Source organism: Capra hircus, chromosome 26 (assembly GCF_001704415.2).
Source record: "Capra hircus breed San Clemente chromosome 26, ASM170441v1, whole genome shotgun sequence".
Taxonomy (NCBI): Eukaryota; Metazoa; Chordata; class Mammalia; order Artiodactyla; family Bovidae; genus Capra; species Capra hircus.
Window position 1 is genome coordinate 828,418 of NC_030833.1, and position 24,585 is coordinate 853,002.

The following is a 24,585-nucleotide window of genomic DNA, read 5'->3' on the forward strand; positions in this document are numbered from 1 at the left end:
GAGCAGGGGAAGGAAGCGGGAGGGGGAGGCCCATCTCTAAGCGCGCCTGGAGTGCAGCCGCCACACACCCCCGGGGTCTGCGATGGCTCTGGACGGATGGGGGGTGCCTGCCCCCCGAGGGCTGCACCCCAACACCGCCTGGCAAGGAGGGGGGACACGGCTGCCGTGTGACCCACTGGCCCTCCACCCGGGGCGGGGAGAAGAGGGCTCCAGCTCTGAGAACTGAAGAGGAGGCAGGAAGGAGCGGGGATGAGGGCCGGGAGGACCACCCTTGAGGGGGTCAGACGAGTGCCCGAGCCCCCGCCACCTGCCGGACAAGCCCCAGTGTGCCCGCGGGCAAGGTGGGGTGTGGGCACAACAGACTGCAAGATCAGCGTGCCGAGAAGCGGCAAACAGGACCCGTGCTCCACAAAAAAGTCAACAGAAACAGACCCTGAAAGGACAAGAGCAATGCAGTCCACTGAAAGGAAACTTGAAAGAGCGCCTGTGAATAGAGCCGAAGACTCGCAGGCCAGCGTGCGCAGAGTGGCGAGGAAGACATGGGTGCAAGTGGCACCGCTAGGACCCCAGTGACGGAAGCGACTCCGCCGAACGGGCCTGGGAGCAGGTGAGAGTGTGAGCAGAAGAGGGCAGGTCAGTGACCAGAAGACAGGACTATCCAAACCGAAGCAAAGAAGGAAACTATGAACTGGAAAATCTGGAAGAGCTGTAGAGACCTGCGTGACCGTCTAAGATCAGAAGTGGAAGGGAGGAACAATCCACAAGCTTTCCTGAAATTTCAGTGAAATTATGAACCCACAGGTTGGAAAAGCTCAAAGAACTCCAAGCAAAAGAAACACAAAGAAAATCAGACTAAAGCAAAACAATCAAGTTGCTACACAGCAGCTAGAAAGACAAACTCAGTGCCGGGGGAAGAAGACACACTATATTCAGAAGATGAAGACCAGAACAACGGCCAATTCTGCTCAGGAACAAGGCCGCACAGAGGACAATGGGACAGTATCCTTAAAGTACTGAAGGGGAAAATGGACAAGCTAGAATTCTGTTTTCAACAGAAACATCTTTCAAAAACGAAGACAAAGACTTTCTTCACACAAACAAAAGCTGAGATAATTGATCAGCAGCAACTTGTGTTGAGATAAATGTTAACGTTCTCAGGTCAAAGGAAGATGGTGCGGAGAGAAAGCTGACTGCAGACACGGCCGTGCCCCGGGAGCGGCAGGTGGCCACGCAGGGGATGCGTTCCTGCACCTTTTAACCTTTGAAAAATGTAGCTGACTGGGTCAGAGCAAAAACAGCAACACGCGCGTCACGCGCAACTTGGGCAGGAACGAAGCGCCTCTAACGGCGGCAGGAGGATGGCAGGCGCCCGGGAGCGTGCGATGGCGTGGGCACGGAGGTGAGACCCTGCAGCTGCATCTGCTTGTCTCTGAAATGCCCGGCTCCCCCAAGTGTTCTCTTGTTGTGGACCTACTAGAGCTCTTTCGATCTTTAAGCACTGACAATTTTTGACAGTCAAGTACATTGCAGATACTTTTCCCAAGTGTGGCTAAGCTTTGACTTCGTTTACAGTGTCTTTTGATGAAGACTTTAACATCACCACGGCCCAGTGTGTCTGTCTTTCCTTTGCTGGACCTTGCGCACCTTCTGAAGAAGCCTCTGGATGCTCTCCTGCACTTCACCCTGGACCATCAGACCACCCTCAGGCCTCTCGCACTCACTCTGGGTCAACTGGAACTCAGCCCAGGCGGGGCGGGGGGACCAGGGCAGGGCGGGGACACAGCCTCACAGCTTCCTGGCCCAGGACCCCGCTGTGCCCTCCCGACCCAGCTGCCCCTGGCCACACCCGGGGGGGACATGGGGGCTCCTGCACAGCCCACTGGGTGTCACCCCACCCCCACACACGGGGGGCTCCGGGCCGGGGCAGTGCAGACGCCTGCCTCACTGTGCTGCAGAATCCCTGCGGCAAGCCCTGACCCTCTGCCCCCCTGTGGTGACTCCAGCATTGGTTTCAGCGCTAAGGAAACGTTCTGATTGAAATTGCTCTAAGTTATAGGTTATTTGGGGAAAATATGGTAGTTTTAAAAGATCTGTCTTTTAACAAATGACCCCATAATGTGACAGCTGAAAACATGGATGACTTATGACCATCCACAGGGGAACTGAGGCCAGCGACAGCTGCGGGACTCAGCCTCAGGCTGGGCCCCAGGCTGGACACCCCCCGGCCCGGTGCCTAACCCCCACAGCTGCCTCAGAAGTGCTATCTCCCCCTCCACCAGTGGGAGCTGTCACAGCGCCTGGAGTCTGGGTCAGGGGTGGTGCCCACCCCAGGGGACACAGAGCAGAGAGGCGCCTGCTATCCAGCCCACTGCTGCCCACTCCCGCGTCCAGCTCCCAGGTCCGCGTCCCTGTCCCCGGGTGGCGCTGGGTGGTTCTGCATAGGACTGACTCCCACGGAGCCACAGGGTGCGCCTCCCACAGACGATGGCGCTCTGTGCCCATCACACTGCAATCAACGAGCTGTGAGCTTCTGAGTGGACACCCGGTCCATCTGTCCATCAGTCCATCCATCTGTTTGTTCTCAGCAGCAGCAGGCAGCTCACAGCCATCAGGCCACATGACAGAATCTCGGCCTGGACCTGGGGCTGACGTTTCTGAGCCCACAGGTGCCACTGCCTTGAACCCTGGGGCGCAGCCACCCCATCGCTCCCCCCGGCCCCACCCCCGGGCCACGCCCCCTCTTTGGCAAGGCGCCCTGGCCCCGGGCCTGGCCCTCAGGTGGGGCTGTGCCCCTTGCCCCCAGCCATACCCCACCTCGCCCCAGGAGGAGGCGGAGGCCAGGCAGCTGCCCCCAGACTTACTTGACAAACTTGTCCACGTGCGACATGGACGCTTCATAGTTCTTCCCTCCGAACTCCTGGCAGTGCAGGGCCAGGAAGTGAGGCCTGTGAGCGTGGACGACCTGCGGAGGGAGGCAGGCGTCAGGGCGGCCCGACCCGGGCGTGGGCCCAGGGAGCCCCCGGTCTCTCCAGAATGCTGGTGCTCCCCCCATGACAGGAGGGCCCACGTCGGCCACAGAGCCACAGGCAGGGCCCGGAGGACAGCCATCCTGATGCCACCGTGGCCCCGCGGGGCTGCGAGCGCACGCGTGTTGTATGCGTGTGTCAGCGCTGTGCACACGTGTGTGCATGTTTCCCACCATCTGGGAGGGAGTGGGGCTTCCCTGGCGGCTCAGACAGTGGAGAAGCCGCCTGCAACGCGGGAGACCTGGGTTCAGTCCCTGGGTCAGGCGGATCCCCCGGGGAAGCGAACGGCGACCCACTGCCGTCTTCTTGCCTGGAGAGTCCCACGCACACAGGAGCCCGGCGCGCCCCAGTCCAGGGGGCCACAGTCAGACACGGCTGAGCGACGGACACAGCACAGGAAGGGCAGAGCCGGCCGCGGGGGCGGGCGCTGTCTCACGCCCAACGCGCACCTGAGCCCCAGCCGAGCCCCTGGGGAGGTGGACACGCTGCAGCGGCCCGCAGGCCCGGGTGCAGCCACGCAGCAGCAGGCGGCAGAGCTGGCGGGCCCACTGCGCCGGGCTCGGCTCGGCCCAGCCCCCGGGCGAGGCCCGCAGCGTCTCCCTGGTCACCAGAGTCCCCCCCGCGCCAACCAGGCTGGCCCCGAGGCGGCGCCAGCCAGGCCTCCCTCCTGTCACTTGACCTCGACCACGGAGTCGTCCCCGGAGCTGCGGCCCTGCTGCCTGGAGGCTCTGCCGGGAGCACAAGAGGGCCGTCCTGAGAGAGGGCCGTCCTGAGGGAGAGCCGTCCTGGGGGAGAGCCGTCCTGAGAGGGAGAGAGCCGTCCTGAGGGGGAGAGAGCCGTCCTGAGGGGGAGAGAGCCGTCCTGAGGGGGAGAGCCATCCTGGGGGAGAGCCGTCCTGGGGGAGAGCTGTCCTGAGGGGGAGAGAGCCGTCCTGAGCCGGGGAGAGCCGTCCTGAGGGGGAGAGCCGTCCTGAGGGGGGAAGCCATCCTGAGAGAGAGCCGTCCTGAGGGGGAGAGAGCCGTCCTGAGGGGGAGAGAGCCGTCCTGAGGGGGAGAGCCATCCTGAGGGGGGAAGCCATCCTGAGAGAGAGCCGTCCTGAGGGGAGAGCCGTCCTGAGAGAGAGCCATCCTGTCGGGGAGAGCCATCCTGAGGAGGAGAGAGCCGTCCTGAGGGGGAGAGCCATCCTGAGGGGGGAAGCCATCCTGAGAGAGAGCCGTCCTGAGGGGAGAGCCGTCCTGAGAGAGAGCCATCCTGTCGGGGAGAGCCGTCCTGAGGGGGAGAGAGCCGTCCTGAGGGGGAGAGCCATCCTGAGGGGGGAAGCCATCCTGAGAGAGAGCCGTCCTGAGGGGAGAGCCGTCCTGAGAGAGAGCCATCCTGTCGGGGAGAGCCGTCCTGAGAGGGAGAGAGCCGTCCTGAGGGGGAGAGAGCCGTCCTGAGGGGGAGAGAGCCGTCCTGAGGGGGAGAGAGCCGTCCTGAGGGGGAGAGAGCCGTCCTGAGGGGAGAGCCATCCTGGGGGAGAGCCGTCCTGGGGGAGAGAGCCATCCTGGGGGAGAGCCGTCCTGAGAGGGAGAGAGCCGTCCTGAGGGGGAGAGAGCCGTCCTGAGGGGGAGAGAGCCGTCCTGAGGGGGAGAGAGCCATCCTGAGGGGAGAGCCATCCTGGGGGAGAGCCGTCCTGGGGGAGAGCTGTCCTGAGGGGGAGAGAGCCGTCCTGAGCCGGGGAGAGCCGTCCTGAGGGGGAGAGCCGTCCCGAGGGGGGAAGCCATCCTGAGAGAGGGCCGTCCTGAGAGGGAGAGAGCCATCCTGAGGGGAGAGCCGTCCTGGGGGAGAGCCGTCCTGAGGGGGGAAGAGCCGTCCTGGGGGAGAGACAGCCGTCCTGAGCGGGGGAGAGCCATCCTGAGGGGAGAGCCGTCCTGGGGGAGAGCTGTCTTGAGAGGGGAAGAGCCGTCCTGGGGGAGAGAGAGCCGTCCTGAGCGGGGGAGAGCCGTCCCAGGGGGGAAGAGCTCTCCTGGGGGAGAGCCATCCTGGGGAAGAGCCATCCTGAGGGGGAGAGAGCCGTCCTGAGCGGGGGAGAGTCATCCTGAGGGGGAGAGCCATCCTGAGAGGGAGAGAGCCATCCTGAGGGGGAGCCGTCCAGCGGCCCGGCAGCCCTGCAGCCCTGCAGCCCTCCCCGCACAGGGTCCTGACTCGGGCAACGGCCCGGACCCGCATCTCCCCTGGGCCCTGAAACAGGCTGGGCATCAGGAGCGACCCTTGGGTCACCGGGGCAGGTGTGGACCCACACGGGCTCAAGGGGGACCCGGAGGTCCCGGCCCCACCCCCTGGGGCGCCCACAGCTGGGGGAGCAGGCAGCGGTGCCAGGACGTCCACGGGCGGGGGCAGCGGCCAGGGCAGGGTGGCCGGGACAGGCAGTGAGGCCGGCGCTGGGGAAGCGGCAGGCCCCGGCCGTCCACACCCCCGTGCCGCCCGTCCTCTGCTCTGCGCTTCCCTTGGCGCGGCGACACGGCCGGCCCTGCAGCGCTCACCAAGACCCCGGAGCCACCCTGGCCTCCCCCGCCCACCATCCCAGAGGCAGGCATCCCGCAGCAGGTGGCCCACGCCCAGGCCGCACTGCTGCTTCCCACACCGCCTGCACCAGCCTCGGCTACTGTGTCCTGCCCAGAGGTCAGCGAGCCGTGGACGGATGGGCGTGGTCAACGGGCTCAGACACGGCTCCTCTGGGCACAAGGGCAGTGAGGTCCCCGACGGGAAGGGGCTGCACCTGGGGCTCAGCCAGCTGACCAGGGAGCAGGCCAGGGGGACGGGACGTGGGGCCAGGCCCTGGAGCGGAGCGCAGAGTGCCAGGCGGGGGCCAAAGGAAGCCTCGCTCGGCAGCAGCTGCCCCCGACCCGAAATGGCAAGCAGCAGGTGCAGCTTCAGGGCGCGCGGCTGCACCCGGCTCGCACCTGCGTTCCGTCTGAGCAGGGTACAGGATGTTCACCAGGCCGCTTTCACTGCCCCCTCAACACAGGCCCGGGCCCCCGATTCCTGGGCTCCGGCCTCAGGGCTCGGGAAACCAGGCGGCACGCCTCCCAGCGGGCACCTCACCCAACACCCCACAGCCGGGCAGGGACCTGGGCGCTCGGGCAGCAGATCACCTCCACAGCCAGGGCAGACTGCAGGCTGGCTTCCGGGCCTGGGGCTGGGGCCGCAAAGGGCACGAGGGACCTCGGCCAGAAGCAGCTCTGGGCAGCCTGGGTCAGGTGCCCAGATGGGCTGGCCTCAGGCCCAGGAACAAGTGACCGGACAGCGTAGTCGCGTGAAAGCCACCAAAAGCTGCGTGATGTATGCGGCTGTCACCCGCTGCGCCTGGCACCTGGGACAACACACAAAGCCAGACCTTTGCGAGGGGCCCAGGGTTCCACCCGAGCGGCACCCCCGGACACCCGGAGCTGCACAGACAGGGAGGGGCGCGGACAGCGCAGGTCATCCCGAGGAAGCTGGCGGCTCATGACCCCGCTCAGGGCTGCGTCCTCTGGGCCCAGTCCCCCTTGTCCTGCAGCTCAGGCCCAGCGCCATTCCGGAGGTGGGAAGGGCAGAAGGCACCCCAGACGCGGGCAGGGCTCTCGCATGGGCTCCTGCAGGTCATATGCCACGCCGTGCACAGAGGCTGTGGGTCACCAGAGTGTGGCAGGGACCGCGCCCGAGTCCCCGGGGAGGGCTGAGCGGCGCTTTCCAGGGACGCCCCGCAGCCACGCAGGGAGGCCAGGACGTGACGCCCCAAGCAGCCGCCGGGTCGGGCGGGTCCCTCTGGGCGGGGACTTGCTGCCGCCTTCATGCCTGCACGCGTCTCCCTCAGCGGCCGCTCACTCCGCCATGGTCTGAACTGAAGTGGCCTTTTAAGGCACAGAATTCACTATTCCCATCACGCCAAACTCCTCATACACTTGACTCTCATCCCACAAATCTCGAAAAAATCCAAAAATAGCCCCCCTGCGCCGCCCCACACGTCAGGGAGCCCCCGGCGGCCCGCAGGCCCGGCACACCTGCTGCAGGGTCCGGTGGGGAGGCCCCTCCACACAGAGGAAGGGAGAGGGCGCTTCAAAAGCCACGATGAGGCGCCGGGACGAGCTCACACAGGAGTGGACGGGAGGAGACAAAGGCAGGTTTCGCGTGAGAACGAAGGTGCTGACATGACGGGTCCTCATCACGAAGCGTTTGGGGAGGAAAGTGACAGAGACCTGCGGGAAGGGCCCGCACGTCGGGAGAGCAGCCGCCACACCCGTCTCCGCAGACCGCAGACCGCAGACCACGCACCCTCCACGCCAGAGGCCACACGGGGTCCACAGAGGCTCGCCCTGGGCCGGCCGGGGACGAACGCACAGCTGGGAACGGGGCTCGGGGAAGAGAGTGGGTTCAGAGGAGCCCAGGCCCCGCAAGGAGCATCGGGGTGGGGGGTGTGCGGGGGGTTTGGGGGGCCCTGCAGGAAGCGGGAGAGGAGCCTGACGCCACGTCAGAGTTTAACCAGCACTCCCGCTCCACCCCGGACAGGCCCCCCCGCCCACACACACAGACACACAGACACACACACACTCTTAGATCCACGAGTTCATGACGATGCTAACCAACCCCCCCATGCCAGTCAGAGTGGGGTCAGGACACCCCTCTGAAAAACGGCGGATGAAGAGAATGAAGCCCCCCCCCACCCCCCCGCATCTCTGGGGAAAGCCCCACTCAGGGAAACGTCAAGCCGAGAAATGGAGGCGAGGCGCCAGGGCTAAACTCTGCAGGGCCACACAGGCGCCCAGAGCTTCCGGCTCAGATGGGAGGCGGGTACAGAGAGGCCCCCGTGCAAAAACCCAAGCCAACTTCCAACCCAGATGGAATCGAAGCAGCCCGAACGCGCTGAGAACAGAGTAGAAAGGCGGGGAGGTGGCCGGGGGGGGTGGGGCAGGGGCAGGGGGCGGGTCAGTGGGCTCACAGCTTCTGGATCTAATGGGCAGCCTGGTGACCAGTCCACATGGCCCTGGGCAGGGGAGGCCGAGGCGGCTGCGGACGGCAGGAACACTCAGCCCAGCAGGGTCCATTGATCCAGCTGCAGGGCGCCAGGAGGCCCCGCTTCTGCAAAGCAGGGCCGCGGGGAGGACGGGCTGGCTGCAGCGGGAATGTGAGCAGGGGAGCAGGGGGCAGGCGGGCGCTCTGAGACGCAGGGGAGGCACCTCCTCGCCCACAGCAGGCAGCACAGCTTTGCCCGATGGACAGAAGAGGGTGCTGTGAGGCCAGGAACGCGACCCGTGCCGAGGCTGCTGGGGGCGGGCAGAGGAAGGGGACGTCCCTGCAGGGCTGCAGCCCACGAGGAAAGAGCACCTCCAGGAAGAGGCCTGCCCTCGACAGAGGCACAGAGCAGCCCAGAGCTTCGAGCCCCCCACAGACAGAGCTGAACATCCAAACAGGGGCCGAGGGGAGGAAAAACGCGAAAGAGAGACCTCAGGACAGAAATGGGGAAAAGGACAAAATCGTCCCAGAAAAGAAAAGCAGGCTACAGAGCGCCCGAGGGAGAACCAACTTCGAGGAAAGTTCAGCGAGGGCCACGCAGGCCAGAAAAACCCAAGAAAGTGAAAACAGCGTCAGTGAGAGGGCAGGGGCAGGGGCAGGCGTGGGCGAGGGCAGAGCCCGGAGCCCCTGCACCCCGGTACCAAGGGGAGAGAGCGAGGCAGGGCCCGGAGCTCACATCTAAACCCAGGGCCCAGGGAAACCCCCCAAGGCAGGGGAGCTGAACCACACGGAGGGGCCCCTGAGCACCAGAGAGAATCACCCCAGAACAACGGCCTCCCAGGCACACCCCAGCGAAAGACACAGTCCTCCAGGCCCCCAGGAAGCAGAGCCACTGAGACCCACAGCAGAACCAGAGACCCACGCCAGAACAAGAGACCCACACCAGAACCAGAGACCCACACCAGAACCATCAGCACTCACCAGAACCGCCGACACCCACACCAGAACCACTGACACCCACTAAAACCGCCGACACCCACACCAGAACCAGAGACCCACACCAGAACCGTCAGCACTCACCAGAACCACTGATACCCATACCAGAACCGCCAAGGCCCACACCAGAACCGCCAAGGCCCACATCAGAACCACCAGCACCCACACCAGAACCACTGACACCCACTAAAACCACTGACACCCACACCAGAACCGACACCCACCAGAACCACCAACACCCACACCAGAAACGACACCCACTAGAACCGCCAACACCCACACCAGAACCAGAGACCCACACCAGAACCATCAGCACTCACCAGAGCCACCGACACCCACACCAGAACTACCGACACCCACACCAGAACCGCCAAGGCCCAAATCAGAACCACCGACACCCACACGAGAACTACCAACATCCACTAGAACCGCCGACACCCACACCAGAACCGACACCCACCGGAACCGCCGGCAGCCACACCAGAACCAATGCCTACGTGGAGCAGTGGCAGAACCACCTTCGATAAGCGTCCTCAGTGCGAGCAAGTATGAGCCAAGAATCACACAGCTCAGCCAACCGTCCTTCAAACATTTTCACGAGTAAACTCGGATGGGCTCTGTCCCCGTGAGCCTGAGTGGAGCTCCACTAGGGCAGGCTGGGCAGACGCTGACCGGGGGACCAGCACAGACTCAGGCCCCACAGCCGGCAGCCTCGAGGGAACGCCGCTAGGCAGGTGTGGAGGCCACACGAGGGGGTGAGGCCGCCCCTGGGAACCTGACCCCAAGCCGGGCGGCAGGTCGGACCAGCTAGGCTGGGGGGCAGGGACGGGGTGCTGACCCTTGATTTAAAGCAGCAGTTATAAATCATAGTTTACAGCAACTATAACCCGCTGGCTGGAGTCCCCAGTGCAGGCAGATGGCAGCACATGCTGCTCGGAAACCCACACGGTCCCAGCGCGTCCACATGGCACGTGAAGGAGCAGGATGCCGACCAGAGGCAGGCAGACTCGAAACCCAAAGCTGCCAGGAAGACCCTTCATGAGACGCAAGACGCCAGTCAACAGTTTCAAATGGAACGCGAGAGGAACGGGGAACTAATCCAAAAGAGAGCAGAAACGGGGAAATAAAGGGACCGACCAGAAGGTGTGAGCGTAACACAGATAATAAGACGGCAACCCCAAGCCCACCGAGCCGACGGCCACATTGAGTGCTGACGGTCTGGACCCACGCTGAGAGGCAGGGCTGCCTGGCCCCCCTGGACGGTGGTGGCCGCGCCGGGCAGCGCGGAGCAGAGCGCCCACCACGGAAGGCTCCGCGAGACGAGGCCCTGCTGGCGCCTGAGCCCCAGGGCCCGGGAAGCGCCTCAGCGAGCGGCGGGGGCTCCAGAGGACGACGGGCACAGGACGACCACAGAGGGCTGGGGAGGCGGACGCACACGTGCACACGGCCAGTGACAGGAACGCACACACGTGCGCCCGCGCACACACGCACACGTGCGGACAGTGCCCTGACAGACAGCCCAGGACACGGCCGCGGGGCACACCCTCTCCTGTGGCCCACTCGGCAGGAGAGGCCATCGCCAGGCCACAGAACAACCACAGGCTGCTGCCCGGCTTTTCAAGGATCACAGTCAAAGATGGAGAAGCTCCATACGGTCAGGAAAGACAAGACCGGGAGCTCACTAGGGCTCAGATCATCAGCTCCTGATTGCAAAATTCAGGCTTCAACTGAACAAAGTAGGGAAAACCACTAGGCCATCCAGGTATGATCTAAATCAAATCCCGTGTTTATACACCGGAGGTGACAAATAGATCCAAGGGATCAGAAACGGTAGACACAGTGCCCAGAGAACTACGCGTGGTGTTCGTAATACTGTACAGGAGGCGGCGACCAAAACTATCCCCAAGAAAAAGAAATAAAAGCAGAATGGTTGTCCGAGGACGCTTTACAAATAGCTGAGGAAAGAAGAGAAACGAAAGGCAAAGGAGATACCTTCATCCCCATCTGGATGCAGAGTTCCAAAGAATAGCAAGCGGAGATAAGAAAGCCTTCCTCAGTGACCGAAGCAAAGAAACAGAGGAAAATGACAGAATGGGAAACACCAGAGATCTCTTCAAGAGAACTGGAGATGCCAAGCGAACATCTCATGTAAGAATAGGCGCAATAAAGAACAGAAACAGGAAGGACCTAACAGAAGAAGAAGATGCTAAGAAGAGGTGGCAAGAATACACAGCAGAACCATACAAGAAACGTCTTAAAGACCTGGATAACCATGATATTATGGTGACCCACCTAGAGCCAGACATCCTGGAGTGTGAAGTGAAGTGGGCCTTAGGAAGCATCACTACGAACAAAGCTAGTGGAGGTGATGGAATTCCAGCCGAGCTGCTTAAAATCCTAGAAGATGACGCTGTGATAGTGCTGCAGTCAACACGCCAGCAAATTTGGAAAACTCAGCTGTGGCCACAGGCCTAGAAAAGGTCAGTTTTCATTTCAATGTCAAAGAAAGGCAATGCCAAAGAATGTTCAAACCACTGTATAATTGCACTCATTTCACATGCTAGTAAGGTTACACTCAAAATCCTTCAAGCTCGGCTTTAACAGTATGTGAACTGAGAACTTCCATGAGTTCAAGCCGGGTTTCAAAGAGGCAGAGGAACAAGAGATCAAACTGCCAACATTTACTGGATCATGGAGAAAGCAAGGGAATTCCAGAAAAACATCTACTTCTGCTTCACTGACTATGCTAAAGCCTTTCACTATGTGGATCACAACAAACTGTGGAAAATTCTCAAAGAGATGGAGTTCCAGACCACCTTACCTGTTTCCTGAGAAACATGTATGCAGGTCAGGAAGCAATGATTAGAACCAGACATGGAACAACTGCGTAGTTCAAAACTGGGAAGGGAGTAAGACAAGGCTGCATCCTGACACCCTGCTTATTCGACTTGTGCAGAGTAAGTACATCATGAGAAACGCCGGGCTGGACGAAGCACAAGCTGGAATCAAGATTGCCAGGAGAAATAGCAGCAACTTCAGATGCGCAGATGATGCCACTTTAATAGCAGAAAGTGAAGAGGAACTAAACGTCTTGATGCAGGTGAAGGAGGAGGTTTTAAAAAGCTGGCTTGAAACTCAGCACTCAGAAATCTAAGATCGTGGCCCCTGATCCCATCACTTCATGGCAAATAGAAGGTGGAAAGTGGAGCAGCAGCAGACTGTTTTCATGGCTCCAAGTCACCGTGGGCACTGACTGCAGCCGTGACATTAGAAGGTGCTTGCTCCTTGGAGGAAAAGCCATGAGGAACCTAGACACTGCAATAAAAAGCAGAGGAATCGTTTTGCAAACAAACCACCTAGTCAAAGCTATGTTTTTCCCAGTGGTCATGTATGGATGTGAGAGTTGGACCATAAAGAAGGCTGAGTGCTGCAGAATTGATGCTTTTGAGTTGTAGTATTGGAGAAGACTCCTGAGACTCCCTTGGACAGCCAGGAGATCAAACCAGTCCATCCTAAAAGAAATGAGTCCTGAATATTCATTGGAAGGGCTGATGCTGAAGCTGAAACTCCAACACTCTGGCCACCTGATGAGAAGAACCGACTCACTGGAAAAGACCCTGATGCTGGGAAAGATTGAAGGCAGGAGGAGAAGAGGGTGACTGAGGATGAGATAGTTGGATGGTATCACCGACTCGACGGACATGAGTTTGAGTAAACTCCGGGAGATGGTGGAGGACAGGGAGGCCTGGCGTGCTGCAGTCCATGGGGTTGCAAAGAGTCGGACACCACTGAGCAACTGAACTGCAGCAAGTGCTGCTGCCCCGGCTCTCTGAGCGCCCCTCCCGCACCTGCCTGCCTTGAGCGCTCACTGCGCTCAGGACAGACGCAGAGCAAGCACCGGATGGTGGGTCAGATCAACACCACCACAAATGCCGCCGGGGCAGGACCAGCTGTCACCCGGGGCACCCCGGGCCTAGGAGTGAAAGTGCCAGGCTGGGCCGCTAAGGTCAGAGCTGCAGGCCTCCCCCTGCCTCCAGGAAGGAGCCTAGACGGAGAGCCCTTCGGGGAGGATGGCATGGCTGTCTTGAGGATGGATAGGAAAGTCCCTCCAAGATGTGGGCAGCGAGCTCAGGCCACGACCGGTGGGAAGGAGCTCAGGGAAGCATGAGCTGGACGGGCAGGGGACTCCTGGCCCCGGGGGTCAGGGCCGGGGCCTCCGCTGCGTGGCTCTAACTGGGCTCCCATCCTGCCCACCTGGCACAGGGTGGCTGACCACATCTGCACACGCGCTGGGCCAACATTCTTTACCAAAAAAAGGAGCTTCTGCGAACTCTAGGGGGGAAACGCAGGCAACTGATAGAAATACGTGGGTTCTTTCATAGGAAGGCTCAAGAAAAATATTTTGGAAAAGAGTGAATTAGAGATTTTGGCAAGGAAGAGCTGAGGGAATTAAAAATAAAAACAAAAACACGCCACGCAGCCAAGCAAAGCCAGGCCCTGTCCTGACGCTGTGCAGGTGGCGAGGAGAGGGCGGCCCTGGTCTCCAGGACACGCAGAGCCGCCCGGCCCCGCTAAAAATAGCAGCAGCCAGGCCTTGTTAGGCCTGCTCCAAAGAGAAGTATCTGAGTTACCTAAAAAGGAATTACATCCTACAAACAACCCAGAGCAGGCCGGAGAGCCGAGATAAGGAGCCGAAAAGGGACAAAGGAATTTCTCCGGAGGCAGGATTGCTATTTACCAGCTACGCCTGAGAACACCCTGCGGAGATGTCTGTGACCCTCAGCCTGGGAGGCGGGGGTCCTCTAGATGCCCAGCCGCCCGCCCTTTGGCCCAGGGCTGCTCTAGGACGGTGCAGGGGAGGTGGGGGCCTGCCCCCCAAGAAGGCCCAGACTCAGCTCCTGGCAGCCCTGACCGGACGCGCTCCCAGAGCCCAGGCCCCACAGCCGCTGCCGGCTGGCACCCAGGGCAGCTCGAGGCTCCACGAGCTCGCCAGCAGGCGGGGGGCCTGGCCATCCGAGCAGCGAGGGTGGCTCCCGGGCCCCATGTGGGCAGGAGGGCCGCTCCGAGTCCTCGGGGCTGGAGGGTTTCTAGTACGGACGTTGATCCTGGGCACCCACAGGCGTGCCTGACCGCCGACCGCAAAGCTGAAGCAGCGTCCAGCAGGCGAACTGTGGCTCTACCCCAGATCCGGACAGACGGACGAAAGACTGCTCCTTCCAGAGGGGCAGAAACACGGAGCTTGGTCCACACTTAACACAGCCTGGTGCTTGGGACATCAGAGGCCTCTAAGAATGGCTCGATTTTCATTTAAGAAGCACCTTCCCCGCCGAGGGGCGAGCAGGATGGAAGCAGGTCCTGGGCTACCGCCTGGCTCTCCCCGCGGACCCCAGGGCCAGCTGGCGGCCACAGTTTCCCGATCTCAGCCCTGGAACCTCCTCCCCGAAGCCACCGCTTCCTCAGGGTGGTTTCCAGTGCGAGGGGATGCACACGCTGACCACAGGCTGAAAGGCTGCCTAGAGCACCCCCCACAGCCTCTGACCACAGCAGCCTCGTGGGCGTGAGCGAGCCCCCCCAGGATCCACCTCGGTGGGGGGGGTCCATGGGCATGAGTGAACCCCCCCAGGATCCACCTCGGTGGGGGGGGTCCATGGGCGTGAGTGAACCCCCCCAGGATCCACCCTGGTGGGGGGGCCCATGGGCGTGAGCAAGCCCCCCCAAGATCCACCTTGGAGGGCCCATGGGTGTGAGCGAGCCCCCCAGGACCCACCTCGGTGGGGAGGCCCATGGGCGTGAGCGAGCCCCCCCAAGATCCACCTTGGAGGGCCCATGGGTGTGAGCGAGCCCCCCAGGACCCACCTCGGGGGGCCCATGGGTGTGAGCGAGCCCCCCAGGACTCCCCTCGGTGGGGGGGTCCATGGACATGAGTGAACCCCCCCAGGACCCCCCTCGGGGGGCCCACCTCTCTCTGTATCAGAGGGAAGCCTGGACATACCAGGGCCACCACGTCAGGGGGCTCCCAGGGAGCACCCACCTCTCTCCGTATCAGAGGCAGACAGGGAGCTGCGGCTCTGGCTGGAATGGGGGTCGGGCTCCAAGCACCCGGATGTGATGCTCGTGTGCGCCAGGCACTTACAGGGGCAACTTGGGCGTGTGGGGCAGACGGCACACCTGATCCCCGCCCGGCTGCGCTGCTAGATGGGACCACGCTGACCCGGCAAGCAAGCAGCTCCTCAAGGCCACTTCCCCCCAGGGAAGTGTGCCCTCTTCACGCGCCGCGAGGGCGGGCTGCCATCCGCGGGCACAGCACAGACTAGCAGCGTCAGCAGCCCGTTGCGGGCTCGGCGGGTCTGCAGGGAGGACCTGGCACCCTGACACGAAGGAGGCTGGGCACTGGGGGCAGCTGCAGACTCAGGCCGAGCCCAGAGCAGAGAGCGGCGGGCGCAGAGGGGCCCCAGGCAGAGGAAACGGGGCACTGCCTGCGCCCCTGCCTCCCGGCCCAGCCCCCACCCTGCAGGAACACCTTCCTCCTGGCCCCACACACCACACCAGCAGACCAGAGCACAAGCCTGGCTTTTCAGAGGCTGACGAAGAGAGCAGCGGGGACCCTGCTGCTGGTCTCCCTCGAGAGGGACACCTCCCTGCGTCCTCGGGCCTTTCCTGATTGCTCTCGTCGCTGCATAGACATTTAGTTCAGTTCAGTTGCTCAGTCGTGTCCGACTCTTTGCGACTCCATGGGCCGCAGCACGCCAGGCCTCCCTGTCCATCAGCAACTCCCAGAGTTCACTCAAACTCACGTCCATCGAGTCGGTGATGCCATCCAACCATCTCATTCTCTATCGTCTCCTTCTCCTCCTGCCTTCAATCTTTCCCAGCATCGGGGTCTTTTCAAATGACTCAGCTCTTCGCATCAGGTGGCCAAAGGACTGGAGTTTCAGCTTCAGCATCAGTCCTTCCAATGAATATTCAGGACTCCTTTCCTTTAGAATGGACTGGTTGGATCTCCTTGCAGTCCAAGGGACTCTCAAGAGTCTTCTCCAGCACCACAGTTCAAAAGCACCAATTCTTCAGCACTCAGCTTTCTTTACAGTCCCATTCTCACAACCATACATGACCGCTGGAAAAACCATAGCCTTGACTGGATGGACCTTTGTCGGCAAAGTAATGTCTCTGCTTTTTAATATGCTGTCTAGGTTGGTCATCGCTTTTCTGCTAAGGAGCAAGTGTCTTTTAATTTCATGGCTGAAGTCACCATCTGCAGTGATTTTGGAGCCCAAGAAAATAAAGTCTCTCACTGTTCCCACTGTTTCCCCATCTATTTGCCATGAAGCGATGGGACCGCATGCCAGGATCTTCGTTTTCTGAATGTTGAGTTTTAAGCCAACTTTTTCACTCTCCTCTTTCACTTTCATCAAGAGGCTCTTTAGTTCCTCTTCGCTCTCTGCCATAATGGTGTTACCATCTGCATTTCTGAGGTTACTGATATTTCCTCCCAGCAATCTTGATTCCAGCTTGCGCTTCATCCAGCCCGGCATTTCGCATGATGTACTCTGCATGTAAGTTAAATAAGCAGGGTGACAATATACAGCCTTAACGTACTCCTTTCCTGATTTGGAACCAGTCTGTTGTTCCATGTCCGTTTCTAACTGTTGCTTCCTGACCTGCATACAGATTTCTCAGGAGGCAGGTCAGGTGGTCCAGTATTTCCATCTCTTGAAGAATTTTCCACAGTTTATTGTGATCCACACAGTCAAAGGCTTTAGCATAGTCAATAAAGCAGAAGTAGATGTTTTTCTGGAACTCTCTTGCTTTTTCAATGATCCAGTGGATGTTGGCAATTTGATCTCTGGTTCGTGTGCCTTTTCTAAAACCAGCTTGAGCACAGACATTAGCATGTCCCATCAGGTGTGTAGCCACTGCTTCATTCCGGCGCTGCTGTGCACGTTCACGTTTAAAGTGAAGACGCCTTCGAGGTGCCGTGCGTGTGGCACACTCACTCCACTCATCTACATCAGTTCACAGCCACATTTCTGCGTGCTCCTCAAGGCTTCCGGAACAGCACATCACGCCTTCTGCCCAGGCACAGGTCAGCTCCCTCCCTCCGCTCTGTAGGACTCTACTCCCTCTCTGGCCCTGCGACGAGGACCAGGACCGAGGACCAGGACCTTCACCGCCAGCTAGGACGCAGGCAGGTCCTGTGCCCGGCCCCACTCCAGGGTCCCGGCAGGAAAGCATCTCATCTCCCGGGAGCTGCGCCATCAGGCTCAGGGCACGAGTGCTCGATACAGAAGCTCCTTCCACGCAGCTTGCCAGAAGCTTTCATCAGAAATGGTTATAGAATTTCAGCAAACGCTTTTCCTGCATCTGCTGAGACAATTGTGTGTCTTTTCTTCACGGTCAGTTGACTTGGGTGATCTTATCTTTAATTTTTGAGCGTTGCGCCGGGCTTGCACCCCTTGGTGCTCACACATAACTTTTTGATGTGCCGCTGTTTCTATGGGCGTGTGTGTGTGCGTACAGTGTGTGCATGTGTGTGTGGGCACGTGGGCGGGTGCATGTGTGTGTGCTTGTGTACATGTGTGTGCGCATGCGTGTGCACGCGTGTGTAGGTGCCATGTGTGTGTGTGCACGCGTGTGTGCGTGTGTGTGTGTGTGTGTACGGCCTGCACTGTTACACGCATAAACAGTTCTACATGCTTGCTTTGCTGAAGCTCCTTGAACCTGGGCGCTCACTCCCCGCAGGAGGCAGGCCTGTGTTTCCCCCGAGACGCCTCTGCCGCCTCTGCTCCCGGGCACTGCTCACATCACAGCGTCACGTGTTCCAACCTCCTTGAAAAGCTCCACAGAAACGTCACGTCTGACAGAGCTTGTCAGCGTCCAGCAAAACTGTAACAAAGCGCCCGTTCATTTCTTCTTGACTCAGCTTCCTTTGCTTTTCCAGAAGCATCTTCCTTTCACGCAAGTGTCCAGATTTATTGGTAAAAAGTTGTTCATGATCATTCCCTTACTATCTTTCTATTGTCTGCAGGATTTTCAGTGACCATTCCCCAATGTCGAATTTCTGAAACTGATCATTCTTATCTTCTACTTTCAGAACTTAGACATAGAAGAGCAAATTAGATGGAAAGTAACCAAGAAAAAGGAGAAAAACAGGCAGCAGAACACAGTGAAGACGGAAACAGAAGACCACGGACAGAATCAACAGACTCACACGCACAGCGGGGCCCTGGCCGCCCCTCGGACAGAAGAGACGCACGCGCAGGCCCCGAGGCCGCACAGCTGGGCCCCTGACCGTCCCTCGGACAGAAGAGACTCACACGCAGGCCCCGAGGCCGCACAGCGGGCGCCCCTGGCCATCCCTCGGACAGAAGAGACTCACACGCAGGCCCCGAGGCCGCACAGCGGGCGCCCCTGACCGTGGACAGAAGAGACTCACACGCAGGCCCCGAGGCCGCACAGCGGGCGCCCCTGGCCATCCCTCGGACAGAAGAGACTCACACGCAGGCCCCGAGGCCGCACAGCAGGCGCCCCTGGCCGTCCCTCGGACAGAAGAGACTCACACGCAGGCCCCGAGGCCGCACAGCGGGGCCCCTGGCCGTCCCTCAGACAGAAGAGACTCACACGCAGGCCCCGAGGCCGCACAGCGGGCGCCCCTGGCCGTCCCACGGACAGAAGAGACTCACACGCAGGCCCCGAGGCCGCACAGCTGGGCGCCCCTGGCCGTCCCTCGGACAGAAGAGACTCACACGCAGGCCCCGAGGCCGCACAGCGGGGCCCCTGGCCGTCCCACGGACAGAAGAGACTCACACGCAGGCCCCGAGGCCGCACAGCTGGGCGCCCCTGACCGTCCCACGGACAGAAGAGACTCACACGCAGGCCCCGAGGCCGCACAGCGGGCGCCCCTGGCCGTCCCACGGACAGAAGAGACTCCCACGCAGGCCCCGAGGCCGCACAGCTGGGCCCCTGACCGTCCCTCGGACAGAAGAGACTCACACGCAGGCCCCGAGGCCGCACAGCTGGGGGCCCCTGACCGTCCCTCGGACAGAAGAGACTCACACACAGGCCCCGAGGCCGCACAGCGGGGCCCCTGACCGTGGACAGAAGAGACTCACACGCAGGCCCCGAGGCCGCACAGCGGGGCCCCTGACCGTGGACAGAAGAGACTCACACGCAGGCCCCGAGGCCGCACAGCGGGCGCCCCTGACCGTGGACAGAAGAGACTCACACGCAGGCCCCGAGGCCGCACAGCGGGGCCCCTGGCCGTCCCTCGGACAGAAGAGACTCACACGCAGGCCCCGAGGCCGCACAGCGGGGCCCCTGGCCGTCCCTCGGACAGAAGAGACTCACACGCAGGCCCCGAGGCCGCACAGCGGGGCCCCTGGCCGTCCCTCGGACAGAAGAGACTCACACGCAGGCCCCGAGGCTGCACAGCGGGGGCCCCTGGCCGTCCCTCGGACAGAACAGAACCACACGCAGGCCCCGAGGCCGCACAGCTGGGCGCCCCTGACCGTCCGGTGGACAGAAGGGTCTGGCGTCTCTGCGTCTTTGCCTGCCTGCTTTTTTTTTATTGGTTGTAAACAGAATCGTGCATTCCAGCTCACTGGACACTAGCCTGGGCGTCCTCTCAGGCTTTACCTGTGGCCAGTACAGCCTGGCCTCCAGTCCCCTGAGCCACGCTGTCCTGTCCCTGCCCACTGCTTGAGGTCTGAAAACCAGTGTTTCGTATGCGTTTTCTGGTTCTAATTTGTTTAAGACAGGACGGGAAATTTTGTACCTGTTTCTGTGTGTACCCAGGTTCGATTCCTAGGTTGGGAAGATGCCGTGGAGAAGGGAGTGGCTACCCACTCCAGTGTTCTTGCCTGGAGAAGCCCATGGACAGAGCAGCCTGGCAGGCTACAGTCCATGGGGTCACAAAGAGTCGCAAAGAGTCGGACACGAATGAGCGACTTTCACTTTTCACCTTCTCCGTGTTACCTGGAAGCAGATAATACTCATCACGTTATTCTTTAAATTATTGTCAGGGAAAATTGCAAAAGGCTTTCAAATGGGCATAACAGATTAGGGGCGCCCTGTCCCTGTCTGGGCTCTCTCAACCTTAGTGACCCCCGAGCTGTTGTACAGTCCCGTGAACTCTGAACTCCTGCAGCAACACAAGGGCTCAGGACCGCAGGACGCCAGTGTCCGGAGGAGCACAGCTCGCGCCTGGCCGGCCCTGCACCCGTGGACGTGAGCTCCCCTTGGCGTTGCTGAAGGGAGAGGCCGCTGTTCCCCCTTTGGACTCTTCTTTGAACCAGTTCTAACACCTTACTGGCTCTCTCATCGGTAAATGACAAATATCTATTATCTAAATAAAGAGTCGTTACCACTTGCACGTTTTCGTGTCTGTGTGTGAGCCAGCGCCCCACGTGCCGTCAACACACCCGCGGTGCTGCGACCGGCCGAGGGCGGCACCTTCTCCCTGGGATGCACAGACGTTGGGCGGGAGGCTCTGACGTCAAACTCGAGGCAGAATTCGGCGGGGGGGCATTTATTTACCCTCATCTCTGTGCAGTTCCTCACTCATCCAGCCAGAGAGCTGAGCACACCCCGCGCACACACACACCTGGTCCCCAGGCTGAGGCATGTGTTCCGGGGAGGAGGAGGCAGGCGCCCGGACACTGACTTGGAGGGAAACGCTTGCCCACCCCCTAGGCTCTGCTTCGGGGTACAGCCGCCAGGCTGCATGTGCGACCGAGAGGCTGGGAAGGGGCGCCTCCCGCCTGATCCTGGGGGGCCGTCACCGCCAGGACCCCTCTGAGCCTGGACCCAGGCCCGCCACCCGCCGCCACCCCGACGTGCTCCCACCACGTCTCACACCTGCCAAGGCCCGCTGTGCAGAGCAAACAAAAGTGACGGAGGGTGGAGAGCTGACGGTGGAGACGGGGCTCCACACTCCAGGGCCTCTCACTCCACAGTCAGGCCGGGCAGCCGCTGGGGCCTGAGCACGCCTCCGAGGTGACCCTCTCCAGGAAAGGGGCCTCGCCCGGCCCACTGGGCCAGCTGCCTGCCGAGAGCTGACCCCACAGCTCAGCTGGGCCAGGCTTCAGCCGGGGACCCTGAGGCCGCTGCCCACCTGGGCAGGTGAAATGTGCGGACAGACGGGCTCGGAATACCCCGTGACAAGAACAAGGCCCACGCCTCACTAGACGCTCCCCTGGCACCTTGCGCCCCCCCACCTCCTGGGTCTTGGGTGGGAACCCATCCCCCTTGGCTGAGACCACCTCCTCCTCCAATGGCCCAGGCCCTTCCTGCTGGACACCGGGCCTCTCGGTTCTGGAAAGGACTTGCTGCCCGCCCTGGCCTTCACTGTGGCTGGAGCATCTTGGGGTGTGGACCACCCACATCAGCAGACTGGACAAGCAACCGCCCCCAGCGCCATCGCGGATGGCAGGAGTCAGGGGACAGCCTGGACACAGGGGCCCCGAGTGGACCCGCTGCAGCTCAGCGGCCCGGGGCTGCCCGACTCACAGGGGCCCCGAGCGGACCCGCTGCAGCTCAGTGGCCTGGGGCTGCCCGACTCCCACACCTCCTCCTGCTGGCAAAGCACCCATGCCCTCCCCGCAGACCCACCACAGAAGTGCCCCGCGCAGTTGGTCATGCTGTTCCCGCCCGGCTCCCTGGTCTGCGGCCCCGCCAGCCTCCAGGGCCCACAGTCCCCCGGCAGCCCTGGCCGAGCAGGACGCTGCTCGCCCACCAGTTCCCAGTGGCCTCTCACATGCCCCACGGGGGGTCCCACGTGCGTCACCCGCCCGGGGAACATGGGCTCCAGGAGCAGAGCTCTCTGTCGACCCCGCAGAGCAGACCCCGACATCCCGGAGAGAGCTGAGCACAGACGTGGGGCCCCCTGGGGAGCCAGGAAGGAGCCGCTCGCCCAACAGGCCTCGCCTGGAGCCTCCGGCCAGGGTCCAGCCCAGCGTCAGCAGGCATCCTGCCCAGACCCCGGGGCCGCACACGGGCTCCGATGCCCCACCCCGCACTGCAGGTCCTCCCGAACGTCCCTGCTGATGAAGAGCAAAGCCCCAGCCAGAGGCATCTAAGAAGGCAGGGGCCTCCGAGGAGGAACCAGGAAGTGGGAGGCACCCCTCCCCTCCCCTCCCCTCCCCTGCCGTGGGACATCCCTCCCAGGGGGACCCCCACCCCAATCCCCACATGCCGCCCTGCCCCACACCCCCTCAGGACAGCGAGGCCACAGCCCCTCCTCCTCCCCCGAACCCCCCTCCCAGGGGAACCCCTCCGTGGGAACTCCCCCCCTCCGAGGACACCGAGGCCGCAGGGGAATCGGGCCTGCAGCAGCCTGAGCTGCTCCCTCACGTGGGCCAGCTGCCGCCCAGCTCTTACCTGATAAAACTCCCGGAGCCAGTTCCTCTGGAGGTTTTCTGGCTGTAAATTAAAGAGAAGAAAGAGGACGGTCAGGCCCGTGACACAGGCCGGCAGCCACGAGCAGAGGCTAACGCGATGGCCTGTCTGTGTGCTCACTGCAGGGCTGGGGCACAACGGGCTGGGGGCCCCTTCCGCACCAGGGCCCGGTCCGCCACTCAGCGGGGATGAGGGGCGGGCACTGGAGCTGGACCCACAGCTGACCCCAGCCCTGCTTGTCCTCAGCAGTGGGGGGTCTCTGGAAGGGCTTCCTGGAGCCAGGCCAGGGGGTCAGGCAGGACCCAGCAGCGTGGGGTCCCAGGACTGGCCTGAGAACAGGCAAAGAGCTGTGTGGCCCCAAGTGTTGCCTTTGGGCCTGCAGGCCTCAGGGAAGAGCTGGCACAGGGTCCCTAAGAAAATGGGGGTGCGCCTCTTCCCACATGTCCCACCAGGCTCCTGGACCCCGAGACCAGCCAGCTGAGCAGGGCACACAGCCCCAGCCAACCCAGCATGGTCAAGGCGCTGAGACGGGGATGGGAGACACACGGGGGCCCTCAACAGGCGGTGCAGAGCTTCAGAGTGGGAGGTGAGAAGCCCTGAGACCGGTGGCAACAGCACCAATGTCCAACGCCACTGGGCCACATGCAGAAACGGGGAGGACGGCCAGTCTGATGCCGCCTGCCATCCGCCACAACTCAGAACAAACAGACAAGCCAGCACCCATCGAGACTCACGCCCTAGATCCAAGCAGGGCTGTGGGCACCGAGGCTGCGGGCGAAGCCGGGGCCGGGCTGACACAGCAGCAGCAGCGCCACAGGCGGGGGCTGCCGCTGGCAGAGGTTTCCACGTGTCCCGAAAAGCAGGAAGACTGGACTGCGGACAAATCAGTGAACGAGGAGAAACAACTGCTACGAACCCAGAGTCTCACAGGCCACAGAGCAGGGGGTGGACAGCGTCCCAGGCGCCTGCCAGACAGAGTCCAGCCGGGTGTGGGGTCTCCCAGTCCCCAAGGCCAGGCTCGGGAGCCAGGCCCCCGGCCCCACATCTGAACAGCAAGGAGGGCACGCCTTGCCCCCAACCACCCTCACGGGCGAGCGAAGAGACGACAGCAGGAGGCGGCAGCCCAGAGAAGCCCCAGCCGAGGCTGAGAGCTGACACTGGGCTTCAGGGAGACGCACGCCCGAGCCAGAGTCCACCCTACGTCCTCGGGAGGCTGACAGAGAGCAGCGAGCGTGGGGAGTCTGTGCAGAAGTGGACCCTCAGACACGCTGGGGGTGCAGGCGCCGCAGGAAACAGCGTGGACTTGCCATGTGGCGGGGCGATGTGGAAATGCTCATCCGCAGGGACAGAGCCACAAAAGGCAGGAACCACCCGAGACCCATCAGCTCAGGGACGGAGAGATAAGGCACGTGGCCACACTGCACGGGAGCCACGGACATGGCCACACGGGCCATCAGTTCACAGGCAGAGTGTTAAAATATGTGGCCACACTGCACGGCAGCCACAGACACAGCCACACGGGTCACACGGGCCATCGGTTCACAGGCAGAGTGTTAAAATATGTGGCCACACTGCACGGCAGCCACAGACACAGCCACACGGGTCACACGGGCCATCAGTTCACAGGCAGAGTGTTAAAATGCGTGGTCAGGCAGCACAGCACAGCAGCCACGGACACGGGCCACACGGGCCATCGGTTCACAGGCAGAGTGTTAAAATGCGTGGTCACGCAGCACAGCACAGCAGCCATAGACACGGCCGCACGTGGGCAGGCCTCAGAATCACCATGCTCAGTGCAAGACGCCGGACTCCAGCTCACACAGCACCCAGAACTGGCAGGCCCACAGATGGGGCGGGCCGCTGCTGGCCCCGGCGTCCGAGAGCAGAGCTGGTCTGTGCTGCCCATGCGGAGGGCAGCTCCACTTTGAGAGCGGGGACAGGACTGAAGTGTGAGCCCCTCTCCCACAGACCCTGCGGACCCCTACCTGAGCCACAGACCCAGCATACTGCACGCCGGGGCCAGCACAGGGGCAGGGACCACAGTCAGTCGGCCTCGAGCCCCGAGGCAATCAAAGGAGAACTTTCAGGGCAAGGCCCCCAGTTCCACCCCCAGCCCTGACTGAGGACAAAGGGGCTGGTCTGGGGGTGCAGAGGGCCCCACCAGCATTTCAGCAACCTTTCCACACCAGCACTGTGGGCT

At 61.9% G+C, this 24,585-nt stretch overlaps 1 protein-coding gene across 2 annotated transcripts in view; it reads right to left on the reverse strand.

Moving 5' to 3' along the window:
• Positions 1 to 24,585, reverse strand: part of INPP5A (inositol polyphosphate-5-phosphatase A) — a 150,838-nt gene that overhangs the window by 74,645 nt on the left and 51,608 nt on the right. For both annotated transcript variants that reach the window (XM_018041258.1, XM_018041259.1), the window contains exons 2-3: positions 22,368 to 22,409; positions 2,862 to 2,962 (exon numbers count right to left, since the gene is read on the reverse strand). In XM_018041258.1, coding sequence (XP_017896747.1) covers positions 2,862 to 2,962; positions 22,368 to 22,409 — 143 coding nt within the window. The remainder of the gene's footprint in view (positions 1 to 2,861; positions 2,963 to 22,367; positions 22,410 to 24,585) is intronic.